Source organism: Malurus melanocephalus, unplaced genomic scaffold (assembly GCF_030028575.1).
Source record: "Malurus melanocephalus ecotype Western Australia unplaced genomic scaffold, MMel_1.1 scaffold_257, whole genome shotgun sequence".
NCBI lineage: Eukaryota > Metazoa > Chordata > Aves > Passeriformes > Maluridae > Malurus > Malurus melanocephalus.
Window position 1 is genome coordinate 100,063 of NW_026623489.1, and position 26,873 is coordinate 126,935.

At 38.3% G+C, this 26,873-nt stretch overlaps 1 protein-coding gene across 2 annotated transcripts in view; it reads right to left on the minus strand.

Moving 5' to 3' along the window:
- BMPR2 (bone morphogenetic protein receptor type 2) overlaps nt 1-26,873 on the minus strand; it is a 111,481-nt gene that overhangs the window by 37,561 nt on the left and 47,047 nt on the right. For both annotated transcript variants that reach the window (XM_057375744.1, XM_057375746.1), the window contains exons 2-3: nt 17,678-17,851; nt 16,195-16,374 (exon numbers count right to left, since the gene is read on the minus strand). In XM_057375744.1, coding sequence (XP_057231727.1) covers nt 16,195-16,374; nt 17,678-17,851 — 354 coding nt within the window. The remainder of the gene's footprint in view (nt 1-16,194; nt 16,375-17,677; nt 17,852-26,873) is intronic.

Genomic DNA, 26,873 nt, shown 5'->3' on the forward strand with positions numbered 1-26,873 from the left:
CTCTGTTCAAGAGATGTGGTGCTGCTCTCGCGTGGGCAGGAACACGCAGCACTCATGCCCCCTAAGTAGAGCTGCACACCTCTCACTGACTTTCAGGAATTTTTTTTTTTCTTGTCAGACTTAGCAACAGGCAATAAAGAATGAACAGATTTAATGGGYATGAYTGTATTGGATGTTTATTCCAAATAMTTTCCCTAAGCATGCAATGRAATSTGAATTACAGCACWATTTTAAGCAGCCAACCTGTTTCAAGTACAAGCCCAAGATCAATACAAACAGGGTGAGAATTAGTTCTGACAAAACCTTTCGTTACACTTTTGGTTTACGTCCCAGTACTTCAGACATAATGCCCTAAATCAACTTAATATTGTAATCCTCAAGTGTAATCCTCAAGTGTAGCAAGTATTTTAGTATGAAAACTTAACTTTTCCTACWCTAATTCAAGAACATTTTTCTATACTTCTAGTACAACTCAGTATAGCATRCATCCTTGTATGTAAAAGGTTTTGTGATTTTAAATGTGAAGGYCTATGCTACAGTTTTGTGAGTTAAACCTGTCTGATATTTCAGAAACATTCACAGTTAGCAAAGGATTGTGTTTGYCTGGCTAATGCAAATTCAGACTGTGCCCATAATATTCCAAAAGGTATGCATCTCTTTAGCTCTTGTTATGGTTTAGAAGGATAGATTAACATGAATGTACATGTCCCATTTTCCCATTAATAGATTCTACTCTCTTCTTTTCCCCAGTCATCTTCTCTACATGGCCATACAATTCCTATCTTTAGCAAATAATTTCTAAGATTTCAGAAATATTTTAGAATTCTTCTGTAAGTTCAAGATTACAATAATCATTGCATTTCTCCATGCTCTAACATGGTACTGGTTGCTCTTACCAGGTATTTCCCACATGAAATGCCTGAGGAATGCAGTGAGAAGYATCTCCCCTTTTCTTCCTTAGGACCAGAGATACTTTGATTGAGTGTGCATCAGTGTTTCAGAGCAGCTCCTGGCTTGGTTCCATTCAGCATGGGCCATCCCTGAGCACTCTGCTCTCTCCTGTGTCCATGCCAGCAAATGGAGAAGGGCAGAGGAGCAGCTGAACCTCTCTTGGTTCCTGCCCCTCCTTCCCAGCTGAGGCCTCACAAAGGGCTATTTCCCTCTACTGTCCTTGCTTAAATGGAAATTCAGATGGTTTCCGGGCAGGAAGAACCTCTCTCCCAAAGATGCTCCACAGATAKGAGACGCAGCTATTTGGGGACATCCTTGTGTGGAAGGAAATGAAGGGCAGAAAAGGCTGTGGGAACCTGACAGGGACTGTGAGGAGGAGAGGCAGCGGCAGGGCCAGCACTCGGCAGGGCAGGAGCTGAAATAGAGAGAATGGCCCGAGAGGAGAAAGGCTTTAACCTCAKGAGAACCCCAGCAAAATCAATAGTCCCAATTACACACAGCTTCTCTTTCCAAGGCACCAGCTGGAGTGACCTTCTTCAAACTGAAAACTGCATCTTGTGTGAGGGCACACAAGTGAATGKTAGATACATGTAAATGCGTTTTCTTTTCCTAAAGGAAAGAAAAAAATTCCAGACCTTGAAATATATAACAAAGAGAAACTCCTATTGTGTTTCTGGCTCTGATGTAGAATAGCCTGATCTTAGGTAAGTTACTTTGCCTCTTAGTGCTTTATGTTAGCTAGTTATATAATGGGAAAAACAGTACCTTCCCTAACTTCAAAGGTTACTCCGATTACTTTGAAATAGCATGAAGATGAAAAAGGCAATAATGATAAATAGTAATCCTTAGTTTGCACTTATGCAAAACACTTCTACAGATCTAAGTAGTTGATTTCAGATGAAATGCAGCCATCGTTTGATGTTCAGCTCTTGCAGCACAAGTGCCAGCTCAGGCATCCCTTGGCTCCTGCTCCCAGGTGCCTGTTACAGCCCAGCAGTGCCCGACATAGCAGAGGCTACGGAGCCAATGGGGAGACCACAGCATATCTAAGGCAACATCCCTGCCAAAATAAATATACATCAATCAAGGGCAAAGGCTGATATCAAAGCTATCAATTCRTGTTACAGCTGACATCACTTGTATAACATGTTCTGTCTGCCCTACAGTAACAAACTTGTTTCGAACCAGGAATAAATATTTCAACACAAATCTGAATAGGTCACGAGGAGACATTTCATAATCTTATGGAAATTACTCGCTAATGAAGCTGGAATCTGCATGATTGCTAGATAAATTTCACAGAYTGAATAAAACTTACAKAWKSMMYRWYRKKSMWTMTGTAACTCCTGTAACTCCTAWMWYTAACATATTTTCCATRTAATAAAATTTTTCTTAAATCAATCCCTGAACTGGTCACAGCCCTGAGTATTGGTTTCAGCTGTTTTAATGATGCTGCACAATTAAACTGTAAGTCTGAAACTGCTACTTTCACAAGACACTTATKTGCACAGATACTGTAGAAATTAGAATGAAAAAAGCAGCCTTTTAAAAAAAAAGAATACAAAGAAGTCTTCTGTCAATCTAATTTACTCAAATCCTGACCATACCATGAAATCCTATTAAATGAAAGGCAAAACCCTCAAGTTCCATTGAGCAGGTAGAAATCTTTTTTTGCAAAACAAGACAAAAAAAAAAAATTAGGCTTGAGACAGACTCCTTTTTGTCAGGTATTCCTGCTTCAACACATCACAAAATACATGCAGTCACCACAGGCAAGGTTTTCAAATGGTTCTTCTGGTTCTCAAGTGTTCATTATCAAAACATTTCTTCACTTTAGTGAAGACATTTTTAATACATCCTTGTTTGGTAACTCAAAATTTAAGACACGCTCAATCACTAGTCTAGGTTTATGAATACACAACTCTATAAGCTTCATCAAAGTGAAAATGCATAACCAGGACAAAAATGAGGATTTATGATCGCAAATCATCTTCATGCTTTCAGCCTCAATTATGGTTTGATTGTTGGGKTTTTTTTCCTTGTTTTCCTTGCTTATTCCTTCTAATAACTAACATGTAATCACACCGGTTATGCCTCTGAGCAGATACTGTCCTGGTATTGTTTTAGACAATCTATCTTCTATCTGTTTCCCAATCTACCCTTTAAAAAAGGAAATCCAAGTGTTCCATGAGTTCCATGATGCTTACACAACRCACTTTCTATTTTCCTTTCTAAACTGCCATTTGCTGAAAGGTTTCARATCCTGGAAAGGTCTGTCATGAGCCCAGTTCACCACAAAAATATATGAAGTTGTCAAGTACTTGACCACATTTCTACCAAACTATCAAAACATAGCTCCATTACAGGTAGAAGTTGATGGCATTTGCAAGAACATACTGGCTTTTCAGAAAAACCTGCAGCTAATAGCAGCTACCTGGTAACTGTTTCATTTCATGATCATCCAGAAAGAATGGAAAAGCCTGCCTTCCAATCACATTTCAAGGGCTCCATCATAATACAGACCAGCATCATACCAACAGCATTTTTGAGAATAAGACACATCCTATTACAATAGTTACAAAGATATTTATGCAGTTAAGAAATTCATGTCATGCTTCTGGCATCTAGGCTGCACATCACGTTCGGCTAAAGCAGAAACTGTAAATGCCTAAAAAGGGGTAATTCCAATTCTTACACAAATAGAAAAAAACTAGAAAAACCTCCAAATTTACCTGTATATGTCCATCTACCAAATTAAACTTACATGTAAATGTGAAGGCATAGAATGAACATGTCCTTGAAGAACATTTMGGTGACACATGACCTCAGCTAATCAAATACTTAGTGCTGTGYTCCCTTATATAACAGGAAACTTCTGTTCCACAGAAATCACAGCACAGTGACCACACAGCCAGACTCTTCTCAAATGTAGGATTGTGCTCACCTCCACTCCCTGCTCTGAGTAGTGTACTACAGATTATAATATGACACATCAGCTCAGTGTAGGACCAAGCTCAGCAGAGCTGGGAGAACCTGTTCAGACTGATATCCCTAGTATCTTATTTTACTTGGTCTATTGTGGAATATCTAGTGAAATCAAGGATGCACAATTTATTCATTTTACCCCATTAGCAATATTTAATTATTCCTGTCTTCATCGCAGGTATTTAACACTCCAAGACTATTATGAAAACTTTCTCCTCATCAAGAGAGCTTGATGTTTTCAGTTGCAATGAAAATAATAAAAATAAAACTAAACCAAATCAAATGTCCCCAAAAAAACCCCAAACATAACGATCGTCCCGAAAAAAAAAACCTAATTGTAAAAAAAAAGGAAAAGTAATGAGCTTGAGCTATACACTGAAAYGTTAAATTAGTTTCAAACCTTTGCCTTGATGCACTCCCTCCCACTGCTATTACTCAAATGTTGATTTGTCTGATTTTCCATGCCTTATTTTGCAGTAGGTTTTCAACAAGTTTTCTCTGCTTTCCCATGGCACTGCAGAGCAACAGTGTCAGAGCTGCATCCAGAGGAAGGACATGGCTCAGTGTAATTCACTGTGGCTCAGTCACTATCATCCATTTTGCCTTAGTCACTGMAATTATATCATCAGAGAACAGAAATGGAGGAAAACAGAACCACAGTCAGAATAGAACCAATCTGTATTTGCTACCCTGTCAGGAGTTCATGTTAGTGTGAATGTGGGTGTTTTCTTCATGCTTCAGGGTTATATTTATCTGTTTTTTCTATTGAGAGGCAGGGGGTAGATTTGAGTTTTCCTTCTTTTTGAAGTTTGCACGTGTGTGTTGTTTTGAGTTTAGTTTTTTTGAAGTGTAGAACCCCCCAGGTCAAAGGAATATATACATAAAAACTGTGTTTCTGTTTTGTAAAACTAGTACAACTTTATTGGGGTTTAAAGTTCTATTTCTACATGCACTGCTACTTTTAGAGCAGGTTAATGCTTTAATACGAGAAACAGAAGTACAACCAAGCAAAAATTATCACAGTGGCTCCATTTAGTTAGTTCAGCTGTCTAGAGCACATATGACACATGTACTCCTTCAGACAGACACATCCCGTTTGTGAACAGACCAACTGAACCACAACTCAAAGATAAAAAGAAATAAAATACATAGAAATATTTTTATTTGGCATTTGGGGAAAAAAAATCACTTTCACTGCTACAGCTCCAACACTTGTATTTCCTGTTGTAGCATGAGAAAAATGAGAAGTGTTTTTACACGGGATGTAAGGATACATTATACCCTTGCTCAAACTATATATAGTTTTAAGTCAATATGAATGCCTGACACAAGGAATTTTTTGCGAGTCTCAGAAAATTCTTACAGGCCTGCAAGCAGATTCTAAATGAGCCTCATGCCCTCAGTCTAACAGAAGGCAAAAATCCAAGATCAAGTCAAAAGTTGACTAGTATCATTCACAGGTATTTCAAAACCTTTTAGGAAACAATAGTACCAAGAAACAAATATCAATACTTTGTAGGTTCAACCTTTAAAATAAATGCATAAAACTGTCGTGATTAAACATTGAGTCCATCTCACTGGGTCTTTCAAAGGAATTTAAAAGAACTGGATCACGAACTCCTRTCTTACTGCAACTTGATATCAATGTCTTAGAAAAAGAAATCCTTCCTCAGATCTCTCAGAAAATGGTAAATCTATCTTTCTGCTACAAAAAAAAGAGAAAAAAGCTAAAGCAGAATTTAAAAAAGAAAAAGGTTAAAGTAATAGAAAGTTTCACACTTCCCTCTTTCAGTATGTTCCTTGCCCTTAAAGATTTAATTCCTAACTTCTCCCCTCTAGACATATCTATATGGCAAATGTTTTTCCATTAATTGATTCAGCATGGAATTATACTACACAAATATTCTGAAATTAAAAAAAAACTCAGTAAGTTAGATTTTAAGGCTAATTAATATATTGATTTCTTTCAAATTAACAAATGTGTTACAGAATAAAACATCTTAGTATCCAAAAATAAAACACTGATATACAAACCAGGACTTCTGAGAAAARAAAGTATGGACTCTCCACATAAATCTGCTGYTCAGTTTTTAGAAAGATCAATACCTATTCTGATGGTATTGATTCTAGAAGCTAAAAAATGAAAAATCTGTAGATCTCTAACAGGTGACATGAAAAATCAGATTTCCTACCACAAACTTCAGTCCAAAGGAGAATTGCAATAAGGGAAAAATGTCTCAGACAYACACAAAATAAGACAACACTCGGTATCCCAACTCTAATGCTCATGTRTTAGTGTCCATAGCAACACCTCACCATTGATTTTATTTATTAAATACAAATCTGCMAAAATAATAATAGTGAATGGTATACATCAACAACAGCTAATTCAATATATAAGGGAGGAACATTCCCAAACCTRTCACAGACAGAGAACAAACTGCAACGAGGCTGGGAAGAGTAACTCCACAAAAATACCAAGATAAAATAAAGACACAAAGAAATAGGATGGGTATACAGAAGTAGTTAGGGATTGAGGAACTCTATTCTTTATACTGCATTTAGATCTCCTTRTAACTTTTTCAGGAACTCACCTCACCCTAGTCTGCCTATTAGCTACAGTAAGYTTTCTTCATTATACAACCAACACAAATGTAAACAGACTTTTAGTATCATCTTGAATCCCTGTTTAAAGACAATTACATTCAACATGAATCTTCCCCAAGATTTTAGTGAATATACTGTCATCATCTTTCATTGGGACAGCAATAGTAGGAGTTACTCCACCTAGAAAATTACAGCTTTGAAAAAAACCTGCAGTTGATGTATAATCAGGGGTAACAYGAACAGGAGCACACTGATGCAATGCTTTCTGGGTTGCATTGGCTCCCCTGGATGCTCTATGAACCCTTTGTTTTTCAAGCACATGGGTCCTGTTAACCAGAAAACCAAAAGATCACCTCAGGTGACTTCAAAACAACCCTTAGTTCTTAGTTCTTCAGAAAAAAAATGGAGATCTCTGTAGCCCAGATGACACATCAGGAGCTAGATGGCCAGTTATGAAACTCCACATTCAGAATTCCAGAGTTAGTCACAAGTTCACAATCCAAACACTTAAGGCACTTGCCTGAATTTATGACTCACTTTTTTAATAAGAAGGACAGAAGCCTCTCTTTGTAAGGAAAATAATTTAAAGCACTGATCCTCAATATCCATCCACGTACARAGATTGTTTCTGATTCATTGAAGGGATGAAGGGAGAGAGACAATCTATATTCTGTACCATATAYTATGCAGTCTATAATTCTATCAAGTGTAGCTTCTAATCCTAGTTTATACTCCCAACAGAAAATGCTCCAACAGCACAGTTGTGAAAGAAATCAAACCACATAAAGAAGAGTCACTTAGTGCATCTATCAAAGATGAGCACAGACAGTCTGGAGTTCAGGCTTTGGCTGCAGCCCCTCTAAGCCGGATCCAAGCCAGGATGGTGCTGCTTTTACTCCCTGGTTTGGGTTTGGGGCAATGTGGCTGTCTCTGCTCCAGCCTCTGCTCTGCTCCAGCCTCTGCTCTGCAGGAGCCACTTGGCAGCTGACTACAGAATTCCAGCTCTTTGGTCTAAAAGTAATTCACGTGTCCTTAAAAACAACTGATCACACTGTTAAAAACCAAATGCTTTATTTACCTAGAGCCACWAGGATTGTGCCAGACTGAGAGGTCATTAACATTTAACCTCCAGATAGCACCCTCTCTGAAGAGGCTCTGTATGCTATATCGTAAGGAGCCAGAAATCAATGTTAAGTAATGTATTGGATTTTCTGGATCACAATATTTTTCAAATAAAGAAAAAAAAAATTATCAAAAAAGGCTCAATAAAGAAGTGTGATTAATGCTCAACTTTGAAGGGTAACATATTTAATTATCTGTCTGGACTTTCAGTCTCCTCTGAGGAGAGCTGAGCCATATCTGCCACTCAGGTAAGAACTGCAAAGCAGCTGGGCTAACAGGCTACCCCAAGGGTAAGTCAAATGCCAAGAACCTAAAACTTTCTTTATAAATTGTATCCATTTCAAAATCATGAGGGTAAAATGCATTAGACAAAACCACAATCYAGGATCAGATTTTTGTCAGCAAAACTTAGCACACAGGACAGAAACAAATGTGCTTATTTAATATGTCTAATTAAGGAGCAAGAAAAAGACATGAAAGATTTTCCATGATCTAAACACTGTTCTACACAYATGAGCACTGAACAGCAAATAACAGAGATGATACTCCCTAGTCTGCCTCTCACTATGTCAGTAGTCTGAGGAYAAAGACTATTACTGTACTGGGCATGGGGTGGGGATTTATTAGTAGTAGCTGGCAACACCTAGAAGTGCTTTATAACCAAACTTCACTGAGCTCTTGCTCCTTTTAATCTTAACTCCATTCATTTCGAAATTATCTGAGAAAACCAGACCAGAGCCATGCTAAAAATTCTGAGACTGCTCCATGGGTAACATGGCTGAACAAAGGGGGTTATGAGAAGCAGTGTTCTCAGCACAGCCAGCAGCTCCAGGCTGCCCAGGGAGATAGAACTGCAGGATTTTGAAGATAATGCTCTCTGTCAGGAGCTGGAGCCGCGGAGCAGCCTGTGCACAGCCATTTCTGCCATTCCGGCTCACTGCAAGCAGACTTTAGCATGACAAGACAGGGAAAGCAGGACATCAACACAGCCAACGTGAAAATAAACATTTGAAAAAGCACAGGGACATAGACAAGAAGAAMATCCACAAAACATAAACAGTGTTTCCATTTTGCTTGGCAACGACTTCAATGTACATTGCCTTGGCTAATTCAGTCAGTACACTTTGTTGAGGAGAGTTACCTAAACAAAATTCACAAGTCTTTAAAGGAGAAATTCTTTCACAATGGTGAAGTCTTAACTCCCACTGAAATATTAAAATTTAGAGCACACAGTCTTAAAATTTGAGGAATAGTTATTAGAAGCCTATTACTACTACCACTGCACCTTCAGAAAGCCTGTTGATCTATGTCACCCAAAAGCACACTGATATGTCACTTTGCCTTCCAGAGAGCTCCTACCCATTTCTCAAATTATTTCTGTTGTTAAGTAGCAGTGTAGGGTTTGTTTAGAATAATGATGATATTGTATATGTGTATTACATTGTATACTGCAGCATGTGAATAAAGACATAAAAAGTACAGCACCCTTGTCTATTCTCTACTTTGCCATGAGATAAGGCACAATTCCATATGGGGTACCTCTTTTATYTACAGTCCAGCTTTCCAGTAATACCTTCTGAAAGAGTACCATTCTTAGGAGCTTTATTTACTTATACCTTGTGTGTGTAAAGCACTCACAAAAAAGCCCCAATGCACACTGTCACAAAAGATATCTAATGCTAATGATGACATTGAATTCATTATACAACCATATAAAAGTCTGACAGCACTCAGCATTCCCAATCAATGGAAAARTATCTTTACTGTATTTGTATTACCCAAAGATATTTGCAGATCTTTAAACTCTTAGAAGTGCATAAAACATAAGCAAGTAATTTCCAGCTGAGATGCAAATTAGTGCCTCAGGAACTGCACATGATACAAGACTGTGAATCACTTATTTATAGATATTGATTARCTTAAAATGCACGTTTTTCACTATTACTGAAGGTGGCAAAAAACAGTGATTACATTACCAAAAAAAAAGTGGTTTCTTTCTTAATTTTAGATCTTAAATGTGAATGAAATAGTCACTCTGTAGTACTAGAAATAAGCAGGRCACTTCAAGGGTGACAAACATACAGATCAGACAATTGTATCAAATGAATAAGCTAAAAGTTATGCTCACAGSTACTTGAGGAACTGAATTCTCTAAGGACTCAAGAAAAATATGTTTAGCCATTTGAAACAAGGCACAAATACAGCTCTAGCACTTGACAAACACACTATATTGCAATGTCAAGATACAGAAAGAAATCCCATCTTGCATCCAAAAAAAAGCCTTTTTAGATTCCAACATCTTTTTAAAAGAACTTTGCAAAGATCCTTGCTCTTGGACCTTTAGGTCATAACTAATTCCTGCAGTTACCTTTCCCATCAGGTGTGCTCCAACAGCAGTCTGACCATGCAATAAAGAATGCACTCAAAATGGGGAAAAAAAAAAAAAAGAGGGTATAGGTTTTTTGGTGTTTTTTTGTAAAAATAAAATTGGAAATGTTTCTGTTTTTTCAAACAAACATGTTTGCTCTTTGAATATGGTTTTCCGCATTTTGTGGGTTTGGTGCATAGCAGAAATTTAAAAACATTTCCAAAACATTTCAATGTCAGTGCAAGTAAAACACTTCAATTTCATCTTCGTGATTAAATGTTTCTGGGAGAGAAAAAATTTACATGTACAGTTTTCTGCCTAAGGAGGTTTTGCTTTCACAGCTAACACTTCATATGCAAGACTCCAATTTCACATCAAAGCTTTACTTTTAAATTCAGTAAAGATTCAAATTTAATCTCAGGAGACTATGATGTCTTAGAAGTTAAAACAGTAAGTGCTGCTACCAACAATCTTTAAGAGATTCTACTTTTGATAGATTCAGTTCTAATGGGAAACTGAAGTTACTYGACAAGCTTTACCAGTTTTCTTGGGACACTTATAAAACATTCCACTGATTCTACAGAAATTATGGCTTTCACTTGAATTTCTAAAGAGCCTYCTATTGCAATTGCTTTTATACTGTGCTTCTTGAAATACTATGCTTCCTGCAATAACTTTCTCCCTTACACTAATSCACAATACCATCACTTTTCCCTCAGTTGCAACAACACAAGACACAGTCTTAATTAGCACACGTTTCCAAAATCTTATCAYTGTTTGCAGCAATGTCTATGCAGTGACACAGCCCCCTCCGCAGTTAATTAATTTCCTGTAACCAAATAAACAGCAAAAAAAAAAACCCACTATGCACTAAATTTCAGTCAGAAAGGCAACTAAATGTTCAGGAAAATATACATTTGTCAATCTCTGGCTAAAAMTTCTAATATTTCATAATTAAGTCAGTATTTTAAAGAATTATTTTTTAAAAGCCCTATTTTTCGTTTTTCCCTGCATCAGCTGCTCCACACACAATCTCTTTTATGAGAGACACAYACTAAGAAATCTCCATGCACATTCACCTGTATCTTTTTCAGCAGTTCAGCAGCTTCATTTTCTACAGTGCCCTAAAYAACTTCCTCAGAGGCACAGTATCATCCTCTTGCACCAAACCCTTAGCTGKCTCAAAGTAAATGTCTTTTTTAAGAGATATTAAGGCTCTTAACTATTGTCTTTATATTTCCTCCCCTGCCTTATAACATAGTGAAGGTACATTACCAACAGGGAATGCCTTGTCTCTTGACTGAAGGGACGAGGTGCCTGACTCCCTATCATTTCAAGGGTACAAGGTTTAATCCTTGTATAAATCAGTCCCACCTTCATCTTTAAAAGCCCAAGATCTGCCACCTCGAAAAGGTTTGTTTGAATTTTCCCTTCACATCTAAATCACCTGAAAAAAAAACAACCCATCAATGCATGTGAAGGAAAATGCTTATTTACAGAGTGGTTTTTTTAGATTAGGCAGATCAGAAATTAAAGAGCAGCTTAAACATCAGCTACAAACTCAGCTGATCAGGTACTGCAACCCAGCTGAAGTAAATGCATTTCAATTATAAATTAATACTGAATGCTGCTCTCTGGGAAAAGCAGTTCAAGACAACTGAGAGTGAGCAGGGTTACAACWTTCCAAAATTAGCTTGACATGATCTAATTCAGCTTCAGTGGGAGTTAGACTGGGCCACGTGCCCACAGCTATACGAGTCTAACTGCTGCCTCTCAAAAACAATAGTTAAATGAAAACTGTCTTATTACTACCATAATTAACCTGTCCCAGCCACATACATTAGTAATTACGTTTTTCTAGTGGTAGCTTTCGTCAAAGTTTCCACACAATTCTATGACCACTTCAAGACAGACTTTTAAATACATATTTTATATACATGGCAAGAAGGCTGGCAAAGAAAGGCAAGGATGTTACACTGGAAAGATAAGCCTGTCTATCAGTGTTCCAGAGTAAAGTGGTCTCTTTCTATCCACAACTCAGTGCTCTTATTTAACAGGAGTTTCCCACCCAAATCCTCCAAAAACTGCAGCCACCATTTGCTGTTATGAGATGCAAACCCTATATGATTTTCAACCACATGTACCAATAATTGCTCAACTGTTGCTGCCAGGCWTTTTTTTCCATATATCACCTGTCATACAAAAATATATTCTTAACACGCAGTTGCTGTCACATTAATTTATTTGCAGCACCAGGAAGTAACCTTGAAGAAAAAAAAAAWTAAAAAYTGCCCTTTCATCTTAATGTTATTTTAACATGATTGTTTCATTACAGCAATACATTTATGACCAATGAGGGAGATAATTTAAGTCTTTAGCTACTTAATTTCCATTTAACTGGCCATTATGAATGATTGAGGAACTAATGAATTTGTCTTCAAAAYAGAAGATTTTAGGAATTTAGGCTTCAGAATTTAGGAAGCATTTTGTARTCATAAGAGGCAGATATTTAGCAAGTCTCAAACTACCTCTCTGACAAGGCCAGCAAAGTAAACACATCTCAAAACACTGACCCAGGAAGCCATAGTTGGCCCTTTTTAGATGGGGTTAAGCCAGAGCATGCTAGCCGATGTTAAAATGGGATATTTTTTTGGTCAGTTTTTTGTGAAAATATAAGATGGAAGAACAGTGAATCTATCCATGAGTGATTTATCAGAAGAAGAAGAAAGTCTGTCTTTCCCAAAGGTGCAAGTTTAAGACTGACGGTGAGTGGTTGTTTTTGAACTTCTGCATTTGAGTAGCTCCAAACTCCACAAGCAAATCTTGAGATCAGGAAAAAAATCCCCATTCTCCAACCACTACTTGTCCTGGCATCAGGAAACAGCTATCTTAATCTTTGCATTTTTAATACCTCCAGTCTGGGGGTTCTAGACTATAACCCATCCTACAGCATTTGCAAAATTCTAGCTGGAGGGATTAACAACCAACAGCTCCTCAAATCTGCCTGGATTATCTTTAAGATAGAAGAGATGAATATTATGACTACTCACATGTATGGTTGTTTTAAATTACCAGCTGCACATTAAGAAGCAGTAAGGATTAAATTTAAGGCTTCAAGAACCTGTTTGCCCTCAATCTTATTTTTCATTTTTATTAAAGTTTTGTTATGAGACAGGATGGATTGCATCTATTTATCTTCTAATCAAACATGAATTTTAAAAGAAAAAAAAGAAAAACTCTTCTGTTCTACACAGATACASTTGTGATAAATATGTTTTGACATCCTAAAAACCACATTGACATTATCTTAAATATTACACTCAATTTTTCCAATTGCTATGTTATGACAATGATAATTTAATATATCTAACATGTATTAAGATCTTAACTTACTTTTTAAATCATTTACAATCTAGCTACATCTTTCAACACACCACTGTTAAGTATCATAGATTGTACCAAAAGATTGTGTAAAAGTAATTGTTTTACTTCCTGCACTATTTTTCTGGATTATTTTAGCTCAAGGGCCTAACAGTATTCTGCTGTTTCCACAGATCCTTCATATAGCTGCAAGGAAACATCTTTAGAAGAAAAACTGCCATTTTCCCTAAAAATTAAGCTTTAAATTGATTAGGGTCATCAGCAAAGTCTTCAGGTTCCATTAATTTCTAAACTATAGCTGAATTTCTACTTGTCATTCCAGGAACTGTTTAATTCCATATGATTTGACTGGAAATGAGAAGGAAATAATTTACAAATACTTATTTAACTGTTGACTAAAGTCATCAGGCTTTACATAATTGTACACCAATTTGAAATATTCAGTATTTTAAGTACAATTCTCAAAGGCCACATACCTTACTTTGGGCCATTCAAGAACTATTTATCAAATATATAGATGAAACATAGTGCTCTTACAGTTCACAGGATATAGTGAAATAACCTTCTGCAAAAGATTTCCCATGTGACTGYGACCTGTTCAATTTAATAATCTAAAAGTTATGGTAACACAGATTGCCACAGCCCATGCTGCTAACCTTGCTAATGTCCTTACAGCAATCTGAAGCTATAATAGAAAGGCTAGAAGGGTGCCCAAGAAAGGTACCTAGTAATACAAAACTTCCCAACAATTCTATAAAAACTCAACTTTGTTGAAGCAAGAATTCTGTACTTAATATTGAGGTGCCAAAATATAATCTTGCAGCACCAAAATGGGTTCTGCAAGGAATTGAGAGACCATGAACACTGCACCACTTGGAATGGGGGTCAGTAACATTGCATGGGTCTGCATGCTAGAGTTTCYCTACTTTTTCACCCTTGCAGCTTCCTCGAGTATCCTACACCCCCACAGTGCTACCAGTGTGCTGGGTATATCCAGACAGGAGCAGCCCCATCTCTGTCAGATGCAGCAGTGGTAGAGCTTTACAAATAAAACACTGAAATGGCAAATGAGGCCATCCTTGCTGCTGGAATGGCCCATCTCCATCTCTTAACCCCGTCAAAGCAGACAGACAACTGTGCTCGGGAGCAACCTACTTTGCTTGTGCTTGTGCCTAAAAGCTAGATTTGCCTGTTATGAAAATGGAAGGTGACACAATAACACAAAGCAGTTTGAGTCAGTAGAAATATATGCTACAGCATTCAATTATAGCTGGGTGAATTAAGGACTGTGTTGCAGATTTAATTGCCCCCCCCCCCCACTTTGCAACTCAAGATCTTTCAGTATTAAAAATTTAAAATTATTTGAGAATCTTATTGCTCAACAACTGGATTAATTTGGCTTGCAACTTTTATCCTTGGAAAAGAAAAGTACGAGTCATTTTGCAAGCACCTGGTCTTCCTATTTTGGGGGGACAGAGACAGACAAGGATAATCTTTTTTCTCCTGTTTTCCTCCTAATTTCTCTGTGCAACACTAACTCCAGTCACATTTGGGAAGCCCAATCTAATGACTCTGACCAAAGTCAAGCACAGTCTGTTCTGCAGTGTGCAGTGCTGAGACACTGATTTCCAATGGTGAATATTCACTGGTTCTACAAATAGTACTGCCAACTGAAAGGCACCATGTCTTACCAACTTTTTTTACCCATTCATATTGTAGGCACTTTCCAAGTTAAAGATTGCTGTTTTTTAGCATGCCAAACGCCCATTTTGATCAAACTTCTTCACAAACACCAGCCCCTACAGCCATTTTTGAAAGCACCAGTGACAAAAGTATCTTCACATTGAYGTTAATTCATAAATACTATCATTCCTAAGCACAAACTATTTTTTGCATTCTACATTTGCAAGTGTAGAATTCTACATTTGCAATTAGACATCTTCATTTCAAAAAATACTTCCCACTGATAAAGAACACTTGACATAGAGAACAGTTGTGCTTCCATTTACATACCTAACTTTATTCMACTTCCCTTTCACAATTCCTATTTAGAAAAGGCTATCCAAATGTTTAAATTAGGCAACTAACTCAGCTTCTTTACAGTTTCTTAACTTTTGGATCACAGCATAATACTGTGCCTGCTAGTTATGATCTTGCTTCTGTCCTAGCAGGTTAAGGGGTCTGATCCCTTGATTTGGATCTGTATGTTAGGGTGATTTTATAAYAAATAACAGAAAACTAYATCGCTCAAACTAGTATTCTTTGAACATTATKTCAAAGTTAACCCTTACCAGAGACATGCAGAAGAAAGAAGTCAGATTTCAGAAACTTTTGGAGAGAATCTCACAGTCTGATACAAGACCAGTTCTACCACTCCAAACTACCTGTGATTCATGACTGAACAGGCAGGCCAGGCTCTCCAAAGGTACCGTAGTGTTAATGAAACCACTGCCCTGTTTTCAACAGAAGTCATGAATACTTTGGAATGCTTCCACTGGCTTATGATGTTGGGCATCCAAAATCAAAACACACAAGATTAGAGACCATTTTGGAAAAGATAATCTGCATTCAGCTGTTGCCCATACAATGCTCATTCTTTGTGGAGCGCTGTGGAATACAAGTGTGACCAACTTCATAAGGGAAAGCCCTGATCTGGTTGCCATCTTGATGACATAAAATAGAAAGGTCATAGGTTTCACATTAAACAGTACCACAAAAGAAGGATCTTTCCCTAAAATCTTTACACCATAAAATGCCAGAGACAGAAATATCTGACTCACTGTAAGGTGTTGTATCAGTCGGGTCAGGAGGTGGGAAGTTTTCAGTGAAGTTGACATTACACAAGTCTGTACTACAGCAGCAGAAGCGGTATGTTCCATTCTGAATCAAGGAAGGGGTGGTTGTAACAATACACTCTTCAAAGTGACACTCCTGTGGGTCTCCTATGTGAGACCAGCAACCTGTAAAAAGAGGCAAATTACAGAATTTTTTTTTTTCAAAGTAAGCATAAAATTAGTTCTACTGACTGGATAAACACACCTATAGAAAKCCAAACATTACCTAAATAAACATTACAGAGTGGGGTGAAAACAGTTATCATAATTTGCTTGTCTGACTTTACTACTACCTTKTAAACCAAAACCTACAGAATTTATTTTAGAACTCCCCATGGCCAAGGAGAACAAAACATGGGCAGGGATGAAGGCCAACATGAGAGGTGTCCAGATGTTATCTTAATATGATAAAACCTGAATTCTTGAGCCTTCTAAGTAGAATTATGCCATTCCTTGTTTCTCTGATACCACCGACTGTATCACCACCCCCCAAACCACAGTTTAGATCAATTGTGATCAAGTTCCTTCCTTAGGCCACAAGACTGCATCTACAACTTGGTGCTTCTTGCATAATTTTCAAAATTCTGCCCTTCCTCATTGTCARCATCACCAGACTTCTCTACAGGACCACAACTTATTTCCTGGTTAACACCAGGCCATTTGTCCCTGCAGCAACTGTTCCTTCCCAAGTAGAGTCAWCAGCAGTTAAATGTCATTTATCCTCAAACATGTGGAAGGGAAAGAGGCAGCAATGGGGCAGAGGTGAGCAGTCAGACTGCTCTCTTCAGCAGATTGCCAGATCAAACATGAATCATGAGCTACAACCGCAGTGTAAGGCTGTTTGTAAATACCAGCTGCATTTTCATTCAGCCTTATACAACATTAACTTGCATCCAAGTAAAATAGAGCAGAATCCCTGAGAGCAGTAATTGAAATGTGTCTCCAGCAACTGCAAGGCCTTTCACCCCTCCTTGCCTTCACTGCCCCCACAGAASAGCACTGAATTACAGTACTGACATGTGAGAGTTGTGAACTATAGCTGTGATTTCCTTTGTAAACAAACATCCAATCCATATGAATATACACTTTTTATTTAATAAGACACTTACTGTTAAATTTATCATTACATCAATATACAAACTGAAATTCAAGAAAGCCATCTTCCTGTGGACATCCTAAGTAAAAAGGAATTTAAATGCTTTTTCTTTCAACTGTGCATTGATGTCTTTGGCTCTTTTAGAAGTCATTCATTTCAAACAAACTTTCTGCTCATGTTCAAAACTGCTAAAGGGGAAGTTTAAAATGATGCATTTGTATAATGTGCAAGAAGTCTTGTTTTGCAGCTGTGCAGCTTTGTATCAGCTGGCTAGATCCCCAAAAAAAAGAAATAAGTAGCAAAACTACTGCATTCAAACTGAACTGTACATACCTTGTTTTACAAGATGTATGTCTCCTTCTCGTGTTTTTTCCCAAAGTCCATAGCAGGTACTACCTTTCATGCACAAAATKGTGCCATTCTCCTGGGAGATTCGGCTCTCACTGATTCCATGGTCCTGCTGATACGGGTCTTTAAATGCACACAACCGCTCCTCACTCTGTGTAGCTTTAGCCAAAGAAAGAAAAATAATTTTTGTCAGTGATTCTGTGCATAAAATATTAAYTTAAACAAAAAGATTACTAAAGTCATCTGAAAAGATACATTCAAACCACCCTGAATTAGAGGTATATGTTCTTTAGACTGTGCTCCCACAGTCAGAAATAAAAATTAGGTCTATCCTGAGGTTTCTTTCACACATAAGGCAAAAAACCCGCAGCAGATAGCACAAGATGCACGTGTCAATGAAGTTCAAAGGTGCAGAATAAAAAATTCATTGCATAGTCTGCCATCACCTGCATTGCTTGTCCTTGAGCCTGAGTTAACCGACTGTTTGCTGTTTTCTCCAATGACCTCATGCGATACTTGATCTAAAACCAAGATGATTTTTTTACACACTGCCATTCAAACCAGTGTTTACTAAATTAGGAGGTTTTTTTCACTCTCTGCTRTTGACCTATTTCCTTTTTCTCCATGTTACTCACCCTTTGCACTGATACTTACTGCTTTTTGCTCAGCAGCTGATCAGTATGGGCTCTTTCAMACAACTTCACTAACGACCARCCACAACAATACTMACAACAGAGTAAAGCCCATACAATYGACCAGCAGCTCTGTGAAACACTGCCTGTAAACAGGAGTAATGTAGCATGTAAAGTGTCCCTGTAAAATGTGCAGTAGGAACATCACAAAACGTACAAAAAGATTTCAAAAACAAATACTCCCTAYCACCTGAAAAAAAATTTGTGKKTTTTTTTWAATTAAGACTAAACCAAACCCACCCACAGAAAGTATACTAATTTTTATACAATTATTTCATCAACAAACTCCAAAAATGTAGTAACTTAACTCATATGTTTTAACTGCCTGTCATATTTTCTTTAGGAAAAGTAAAAGCATTCAAACAATAAATTCTTCAGAAAGGCATCAAGTTCAAGATAAATAAATCCAACATTTGCAGTGACTATATTTAGAATATTTTCATTCTTCCTTTACTGATTTTATAAAATGCATGAAAAGCTTGATGTGTAACTACAAGGCACTTAAATATTATTCAGAAGTACAGCTCTGCAAACATCCAATCACAGTAAGAATTTGTACTACATATTTCAACAACTTTCATGGATTTCATCCAGTTCTTTAACTCCCATCAAAGCTTTGGCAGCAAAAAGATGCAAGATGAAGTAGATTGGTCTTTTGGGAAAAGCAGATTTTGAACTTAAAATTAAATTACAGCATATGTAACTGTAAATTATTAAAGGTACTGTATAAAACTATCTCTTCACAGATGATTTATTTATTTGATCATTCTTCAGCACTSGCCCCAAAGAAGCCATGTTTCAGAAAGGCAGACTTACTGCAAAAACACTGTTTCACTGTGTCACCAGAACAAGTGAACGAGTCATAAAAAGAAAAACCAAGAGACTTGGATTAATGCGTCTCACTTTTAAGGCTGTTACTATTCATTAAGGAGTTAAAATTTGTAATTCTTTTACGCTGAGAGAACCATAAATTGCTGCACTCCTCAAGCCAGCATTCTGTCAGTGTTTCCCAGTTGTTGTGGGTTAAGGTTTCTCCTTTTGTTTCCTTTCTTGGGGAATTTTTCTTTCCCATTTTGTTGTTGGGATACACTGATTGCCAGGTCATCCTTTTGATGGCTGGATGATTGGGGAAGACAAAAGAACCTACACCCCACCCAAAGGGTCTCCCTGGACACTTCTCCTGCTTGGAAGTATTTTTTTCCTCTCTTTGGAGAGAGGGAAGTTCTTGCGGGAGTTTTGGGGGTCGGAGAGGATGTATGTGTGTTGGGGGGGGGAGGGGCAGGGGGTAGCTTCACTTCCTGCCTTGCTTGACTCGGGGGAGGACCGTGGACCTGCTGCTGCAGAACCCAGCGTCTCCGGTCATTGGTTCCTGTTTGCTGCACTGTGATCTTCTGCCCCTGTGCCTTGCCAGGGACCCCTGAGATTCCAGCTGCAGTGGTTGAGTTCTGCTGCATCCCATCTGCAGTTGCGGGATTCTGCTCGTCTTTTTGCCCATCTGACCGTTCTGAGGTTTCTTGCTGTCCAGAGGGAGTATCGGGATCATCATTTTCCTCTGTGAGTTTGCAGAGGAACTTTTTCTCCATCCACCTCTGCCGGTTTGTATCCGCCATTGGCCACGCGTGAGATCTGAACCAGCCGGGACCCGCCCACAGCGCCCCCTGCAGCCACCGGGGAATCATCGCACCCGCCCTGCCCGGCCGGGAGCCAACAGCGCCCCTGCTGGCTGGGACTGGAACTGCACCAAAGGGGAGGGTGTGTGTATCTCTGTGTGAGGCTGTCAMTGGGTTTGKGRCTGGGTTGGTTGTTGCTATCGTTGTTGKTACTTGTTTTACCTTGTTATACATATTAGTAAAAACTGTTATTCCCTTTTACCCATATTCTTGCTTGAAAGCCCCTGATTTTCAAAGCTGTAATAATTCGGGAGTCATATCCACCACTCCAAGGGGGGTCCCTGCCTTCATTGGCAAATACCTGTCTTTCAAACTGAGACATCAGTTTACTCTGTGGCAGCAGTAACTAAAATAGCACAACTTAGCTCATTTTTCTATTGGTCTGGTGGGGCGTGTGTGATCAGTTGAGCTGTGTGTTGGCTCAGTGGGGGTAAAATTCTCAGCTGAGGAGACAGGAACTTCTTAAGCCAGTATAATTCAATCACTTACAGCTCCACTCACTCTGAGAACCGGGCTGGCAGTCCACACTGCTCACCCACCTCTTCAAACTCTGGTCAGTTCACTATTAACACTTTACACCTGCAACATCAGTTTTGCAATGATAAATAATTTACTATGAAGCAGTGACTTACTCGATATTCAGAAAGTCAGTTGCTTAAATTTCMTATCCAATTTTTTTTTCTTAAATCTCTGTGAGCCGAGTTAGTCGAGTTACTGAGTGCAAAAAGGTCACATTAACAGCCAGCACATGCTGCCTCCAGCAGAACTTGCCAGTTGCACGCTGTAGTTTTATTCTCAGAACAGCTGAGTATGCCAGGCGTGAAGCATCTGTCCTGCATTCTCTGCTCCATGACACGGCACTGGCCAAGAAACAACGTCTGAAAGGACAGGACCTCTGCCATAAGGGAACTGGCTCTGACTAACCTTTTGAAAATTCCAAGAAGAAAAAACTATTGCAGAACTACAGTTTTCAAACAGAATGGGACAGAAKTATACAGCCTTATTCTGAAATAGGACCTATCTGCTCCAAGGTACAGTAAAAAGGTTTTAAAACCTGTTGCAAATGATAGCTGAGTGGGGCTACAAGCRGCCAAGATCAGGCTGTTTACAAAATGCTCAAATTGCTGCAAGATAAGCCCTTTCATAACTTGCTTTCATTGTGAAAAATTAATTTAAAGTAATAGCATTTATGAAACAGCCACACAAATCTGGTTTCCTTATTAAAAAAAAAAAGTAAATCCAGAGAACTCCTCTTTAATAATACCTCAATACGTTAGAAAAAAACCCAACATTTTAATCTATGAACTAATGGAAGAAGAAAAAAGACCAAAACAAACCAAACCTTTTGGGTTTGCCTTGGACTCAGAAAAAAAATTACATGTATCATGTTTGTGCTCCAGAGACTGCTTTAACTGCTTACATTTCAGGTCTCTTAATCTTTCTATAAAACTCTTAGGATCAAGATTGAGAAGTAAGAATTTGAGAAGATATGTACAAAAAAGAAAAGCTGTTAACTGTCATGCTAGATGCTGTCCAACCATACATGTACTACAGAAAATAAAAGAAACTACAAAATGCTTTTGATTTTAAAAGACTGTTTTGCCCTATAGGAATACTGGCAGAGGGGAGGATGGGACAAGCATGAGAAAGTACAACACACAGAGTGAGCAACCTGAGTGTCTATTTTTATCAGTTCTCTTGCAAAGTAATAAAAATACAAGTTAAYTCAACACAATTTAACATCAGATTATCTCAGTGGAAAGCTTTTCCAACAAAAAATAAAGGTTATTCATCCAACAACTACAGTTTTCATGCTGATCACTGCACATTCCTGCTTCGATTATAACTTGGAGAAGCACAGCCCCTGTGGGAGCAGTACCCACTGCAATACTCTGCTAACCCTTGCCCCTTCCCTGATGGCAYGGAACGTCTGGAGAACAGGGGACATGGAACAAAAGCTACTTCATTTTTCTCTATGGCCTCTGTATGTTCATTGTTGAAGCTGTAATGCCGAAGAAAATTGGGTAGGGCATTCAGATGTACAGGAACCGTCTTGAAATACAGCAGAATAGAGGAGTTGCTTCAGTTACTATGCATGACTTGGGTACATTCCTGCTCCGGGATTTCCTTCTCCCAGGCAGTGGAAACTAAGCAGGTTTAAAAACTTAACACTGGACTACTTCTAGGTCAGGTCTTGAAAGCAGCCTCTCGCCTAGATGAGTATGCTGTATGCCTTACACCTAGCCCAAAAGAAGTTCTACAAAATACTATCACACAAACCTCACAAAAGTGCTAGAGTRCCTCTTTAAAAGTTGATTTCCATAGAAATCTTATTCTTCAAGGTAAAATACCATTGCTCATTCAGATTTACACATGGATGACTTTTTTTTGTCAGCTTTTAGTCATCATGGCAGCCAACAGGTATGCAAGGTGCATTCAGAGCTGAAACTCATCTTCCTGTCCCTTGGGAGCTGTGCACCTGCAATGTTTGAGGGCAGCCACCAACACTCTCRTAGCAGCTTAGCTGGAAACAATACCAGAGCTACTACACCATCCTTGGAGAGAGTTGAAAACCCTGTGGATATGGTCCCAGGCAGCTGGCTCTAGGTCACCCTGCATGAGCAAGCGGGTGGACAAGATGACCTTCAGAGGTCCCTCTCATCCTCAACCATTCTGCAATTCTTACATGTCTCCAAGTACTCAGTGTGCAGCAACCAGACAGAAAAACTTCCTCAGCTAAACTACTTAATCTTTTCTGTCTCTGAGGCAGGCGARATGGTAGGGTAAGACAAGAACTACTGGATTGTCCTGTTTGTCTTCCGTTCAAATAGTTCCAAATGCAAGGAAACGCCTTAATGTTAAGATCTTCATTAAACAAGAAGAGCAATTAAAACAAATAACTTATTCTGTGAAGACTGAGGTTCCCAAACTGCTCTATTTGCTACATCCAGTTCATCTGCTACCTGCTAGAAACATGAAGGRCCAAGTCCCTGCACACACGTGTGCTCACCAGATATTACAGACCCATGAGCAGTGYGCTGTACACTGCTCCTTTCCTTACAGATTTCACGGACCCAAGATGAACCAGCAAAATCAGCAAAATGCAGAAGCCATTCACAGATCTGTGAAGCTATGAAGTGTTTCTGCCCAGGCATGAAATGTCCCAGCATACAAACACAACCAAGACCTAGCACCAAACTAAGTGGCAGCATCTGTTGTGTGCTGAAGTCATCCTCCAAAACCTCAAATTTACTTTTATAAGGCAAATTTCAGAGTAAACTCTGTTCATCACATAGATATCATTACACATTTAGGTCTTTTCTAATTAACCCTTTAATGAGAGATAATAAGAAATTTTGAAACAAGTAAATGACAACTGAATGCCTAAATGTCATACACCACTCAAAAATTTGCTACTTCAGACAACTGTAGAAGCAACAGATAGACTGACTCTGAAGAGCACAAAAAGTAAAACTTAACAAATTACAAAGGATTTATAATTAAATGTCAATTTTTCATTCCTCTTGTATTTGTGAACCAGACAAACTACATCAAGAGAATTCAACAGAAATAATGAAATRAAMTCAAGCATCTGTTCTCTCATCCTGYACAGATTTSTAACAAAGGCAAGAGGGGAAGGCACCATTCCCAGAAGTTCTATCAAGGGAAAAACCACCAAGAGCATGGCAAGCTCTTCAATTACCGATCATAAACCAGAAAAAAACTCAAACCTCAAAATCAGTTCTGTTGCTCTCCAGCCCATTTTACATCTCTATACAAAAAAAACGCTTTTATATCCAGTTTCAGAAATGAATATGAGTGGCAATGGAATTGAATATGGGTGCTCCAAACAGTCATCTAAGAAACAGTAAATGTTCTCAGCCTTCCTGCTTGGCTGCCCTCCCCAGTGAGCCTGATCACCACAGGCAACTGTAACAGACTTAAATCAGATTGTGAAAACTTATTGTCATATTCCAAGAGGAGGATGAACAGACTACATTAACTTACTTCCCTGAAATCACAAAGGAACTGGGAATAATCCCTGCTTTCCCAAGTCCATCCTGTGGCTCGTGCTTACTGTTGCAGCACTCTGGAGGCATGGAGTTCATCCCCATACTGCTCTGCAGCCTCAAGAAAGAGGATCAGGGCTTCAGTAATTTCCTTTTGGCACATGGCTGACATTTTTATGTGATTTACCATCTTAGAATTAATAGTTCTACCGTCAGCAAAAAAAAAACCCTGAATGCTAAGAAAAAAATGCTATMTAGATGTTTTCAGTATTTTCTCCCTGTAATCATGCTGCTATTTCCAGCTGTTTAGAAACAAAGAACTGATTCACACTGATAAGTGAGTTCTGTCTGTTCACTACAAAAACACCGAGAGACTATTCGAATATTTGCGCTTCTTCCCCCACTGAAGATATTTTTGCTTTTTTTTCCCACTGAAGATATTTTAGCAAAGATCAAAAGGAATTTACCAGTGCATCTACTATGTCAGAAATGCTGTATGCGACTAATACGCAATTCATCCATACCAGGATGAGTTTAAACGAGCATGTCCCTATTGTTTTTAATACAGCAATTCTTTCACGGTCACAGTGTGTTCTAGGAAAACAACTACTGAAAACAATGAAAGAGAAATACCAAAAGTTACAGGAATCCAACAGAAAATCCTTAGAACATGAGTCATGTTTTCACTAATAGCATCGGAAGTCAGTTCCATTAGTACTTAACTGATGCTTCCTGACCTTGCATCCATTCAATGCAGTACATAGAATTCACATCAAGTGCAAAGCRAAGAGGAAAGAAAGAAATAAAAGACTCAACCCTTACTCAAATGCTACTCCATGCTCTAATTGTTGGGATTAAAGATAAATAAATAAATAAATAAAACATTTGCCACTTTATGATTAATGCAGGCAAAACATTTTGTGACTCAACAGTCACAAATAAAAGAATTTGAGATAACAGTCTGAAGACAAACCTGCACACAATCTACAAGAACAGACCTGCTGGCATCACAGACCACACACAGGGGAACCTTGTTYGTATTTACACCAACTGCCTTCAAGTTCATATAGGTGAAGACTTGAAAAAAAAGGTGAAAAAAAGAAAAAGTTTTCCAAACTTTTGTTTGCCTGTAATGGTATTTCTTTAAATACAGGCCACCACACATTCAACTGAGTATCTCACTAGGCTGCAACAGATTTGTTTTCAAAGACTGGCGTTTTTTCTGTAACTTGTCCTTTCAATTACTGAGATTTTCATCARAACAACCATAGATGCAAAACCTGTTTTATTTTGGCCCTGTCAGCTTTCTGTGGAGTTCTTTTATTTACACAATATGGGGAAACATCATTGCCCTCGAGGCAGGGTTTTGAGATAGTGTGTTTTCATAATGCAAACTGTTGTAAGGAAGATGTACATCAGGAGGCTTCTCTGAATGTATCTTCTCAAATAGTGATAGCTGAATTCTGGTGTGATGTACAGAGAAACAGAATCTTAAAATCATCACTTATCAAAAACTCTTAATGCTGCTTTTTTAAAAATCTTTTTCTCCTCAGAGGCTTGAATCACAAATATTTCTAAACGTGTGTCCACTTATATTAAAATATATCATAAGCACATGTTTTTTGAAGGAAGTCATGCTTCTCCAGACAGACCACCCTTAATACCAACTTAGACTGGGAGGAAAAAATGCTAAACTGCTGGTAATGTTCCGTGAATTTACACTTCCAATATTCTGCTTTGTAACATGTTTGACCAACTGCACACCAGGATTCTGAACTGACTGGTCAGAAAAAACAAATAAATTGTCTGCCTAAGGATTTGGCATGAGGGCACTAAGGTCTAAAGCAACCCAAAATAGTCTGGAGACTTTCTGAGCAAGAGATCAGGAGCAGCACAGTGCAACACAAAGCCAGGGAATGTTTGGTTGGGCAGGCTGCATGGCCTGTTGGCTTACAGAAAACTTCCATGTCAGTCCCTCAGATGGGCTCCAAAATGCAACCAGTGGACTAATATTTTAAAGACATGAAGATGAAATAATGAAAATTTGCACAAGAGAATACAGCAGAACTCCTAGGAGGGAGGCAAGAAAGTGAAAAAAAAAATGCTTCAGAAATTCACATCTGTGGTAAATCTACGTATTTTCCTTTCTTTCTAAGGGGAAAAAAAAAAGGGGAAAACAAAAACCATCACAATCATTAACTATTTTAAAGGACATAAAATGTATCTCAAGATATACTGTAAAATCTATTTTGACAATAAACCCTTGACAGTTTATACTCAGTGTTAAAATCTGGAATAATCTGTTCACAGTACTGYATGTCCTTAGCCTTCGTTGATGAAAATTATTTTGGTTTTGTCTGCTTTTGCTGACTAACATCACAGTTTCAAATGCTGGCAATTACACAGAGCCAGGCTTTGATTGAGAACTAGTGCCAAAACTAAAATGAATGCTAGTACTGATACCCATTTTAAAGTGATCAACTGCACATGCAGATGACAAAATAACTTATGTTCTTTACAAGCTCCTTTGCCCTCAAAACAGCATTAGACTAGAAAACTCAAGTGTCTTTTTTTCTGTACATGGATATACAGTCTTCCCTTCTCCTCAATCTAGCCTTCAAGCCAGCAAGTAAATTTGAAATCTGTTTTCTTTCCTTGCTCACTTTCTAACACAGTGTTGCAGGCTGATCAAGGCTAGCAGCAGCGATGGAGACACCAGCCTTTTCCTGTTGAGTTTTCTTCCACCCTACCGGGGTATTTTGGTGTTCCAGGCTCATTCTGAAGAAGCAGCACTCTGCTAGCACTAAAT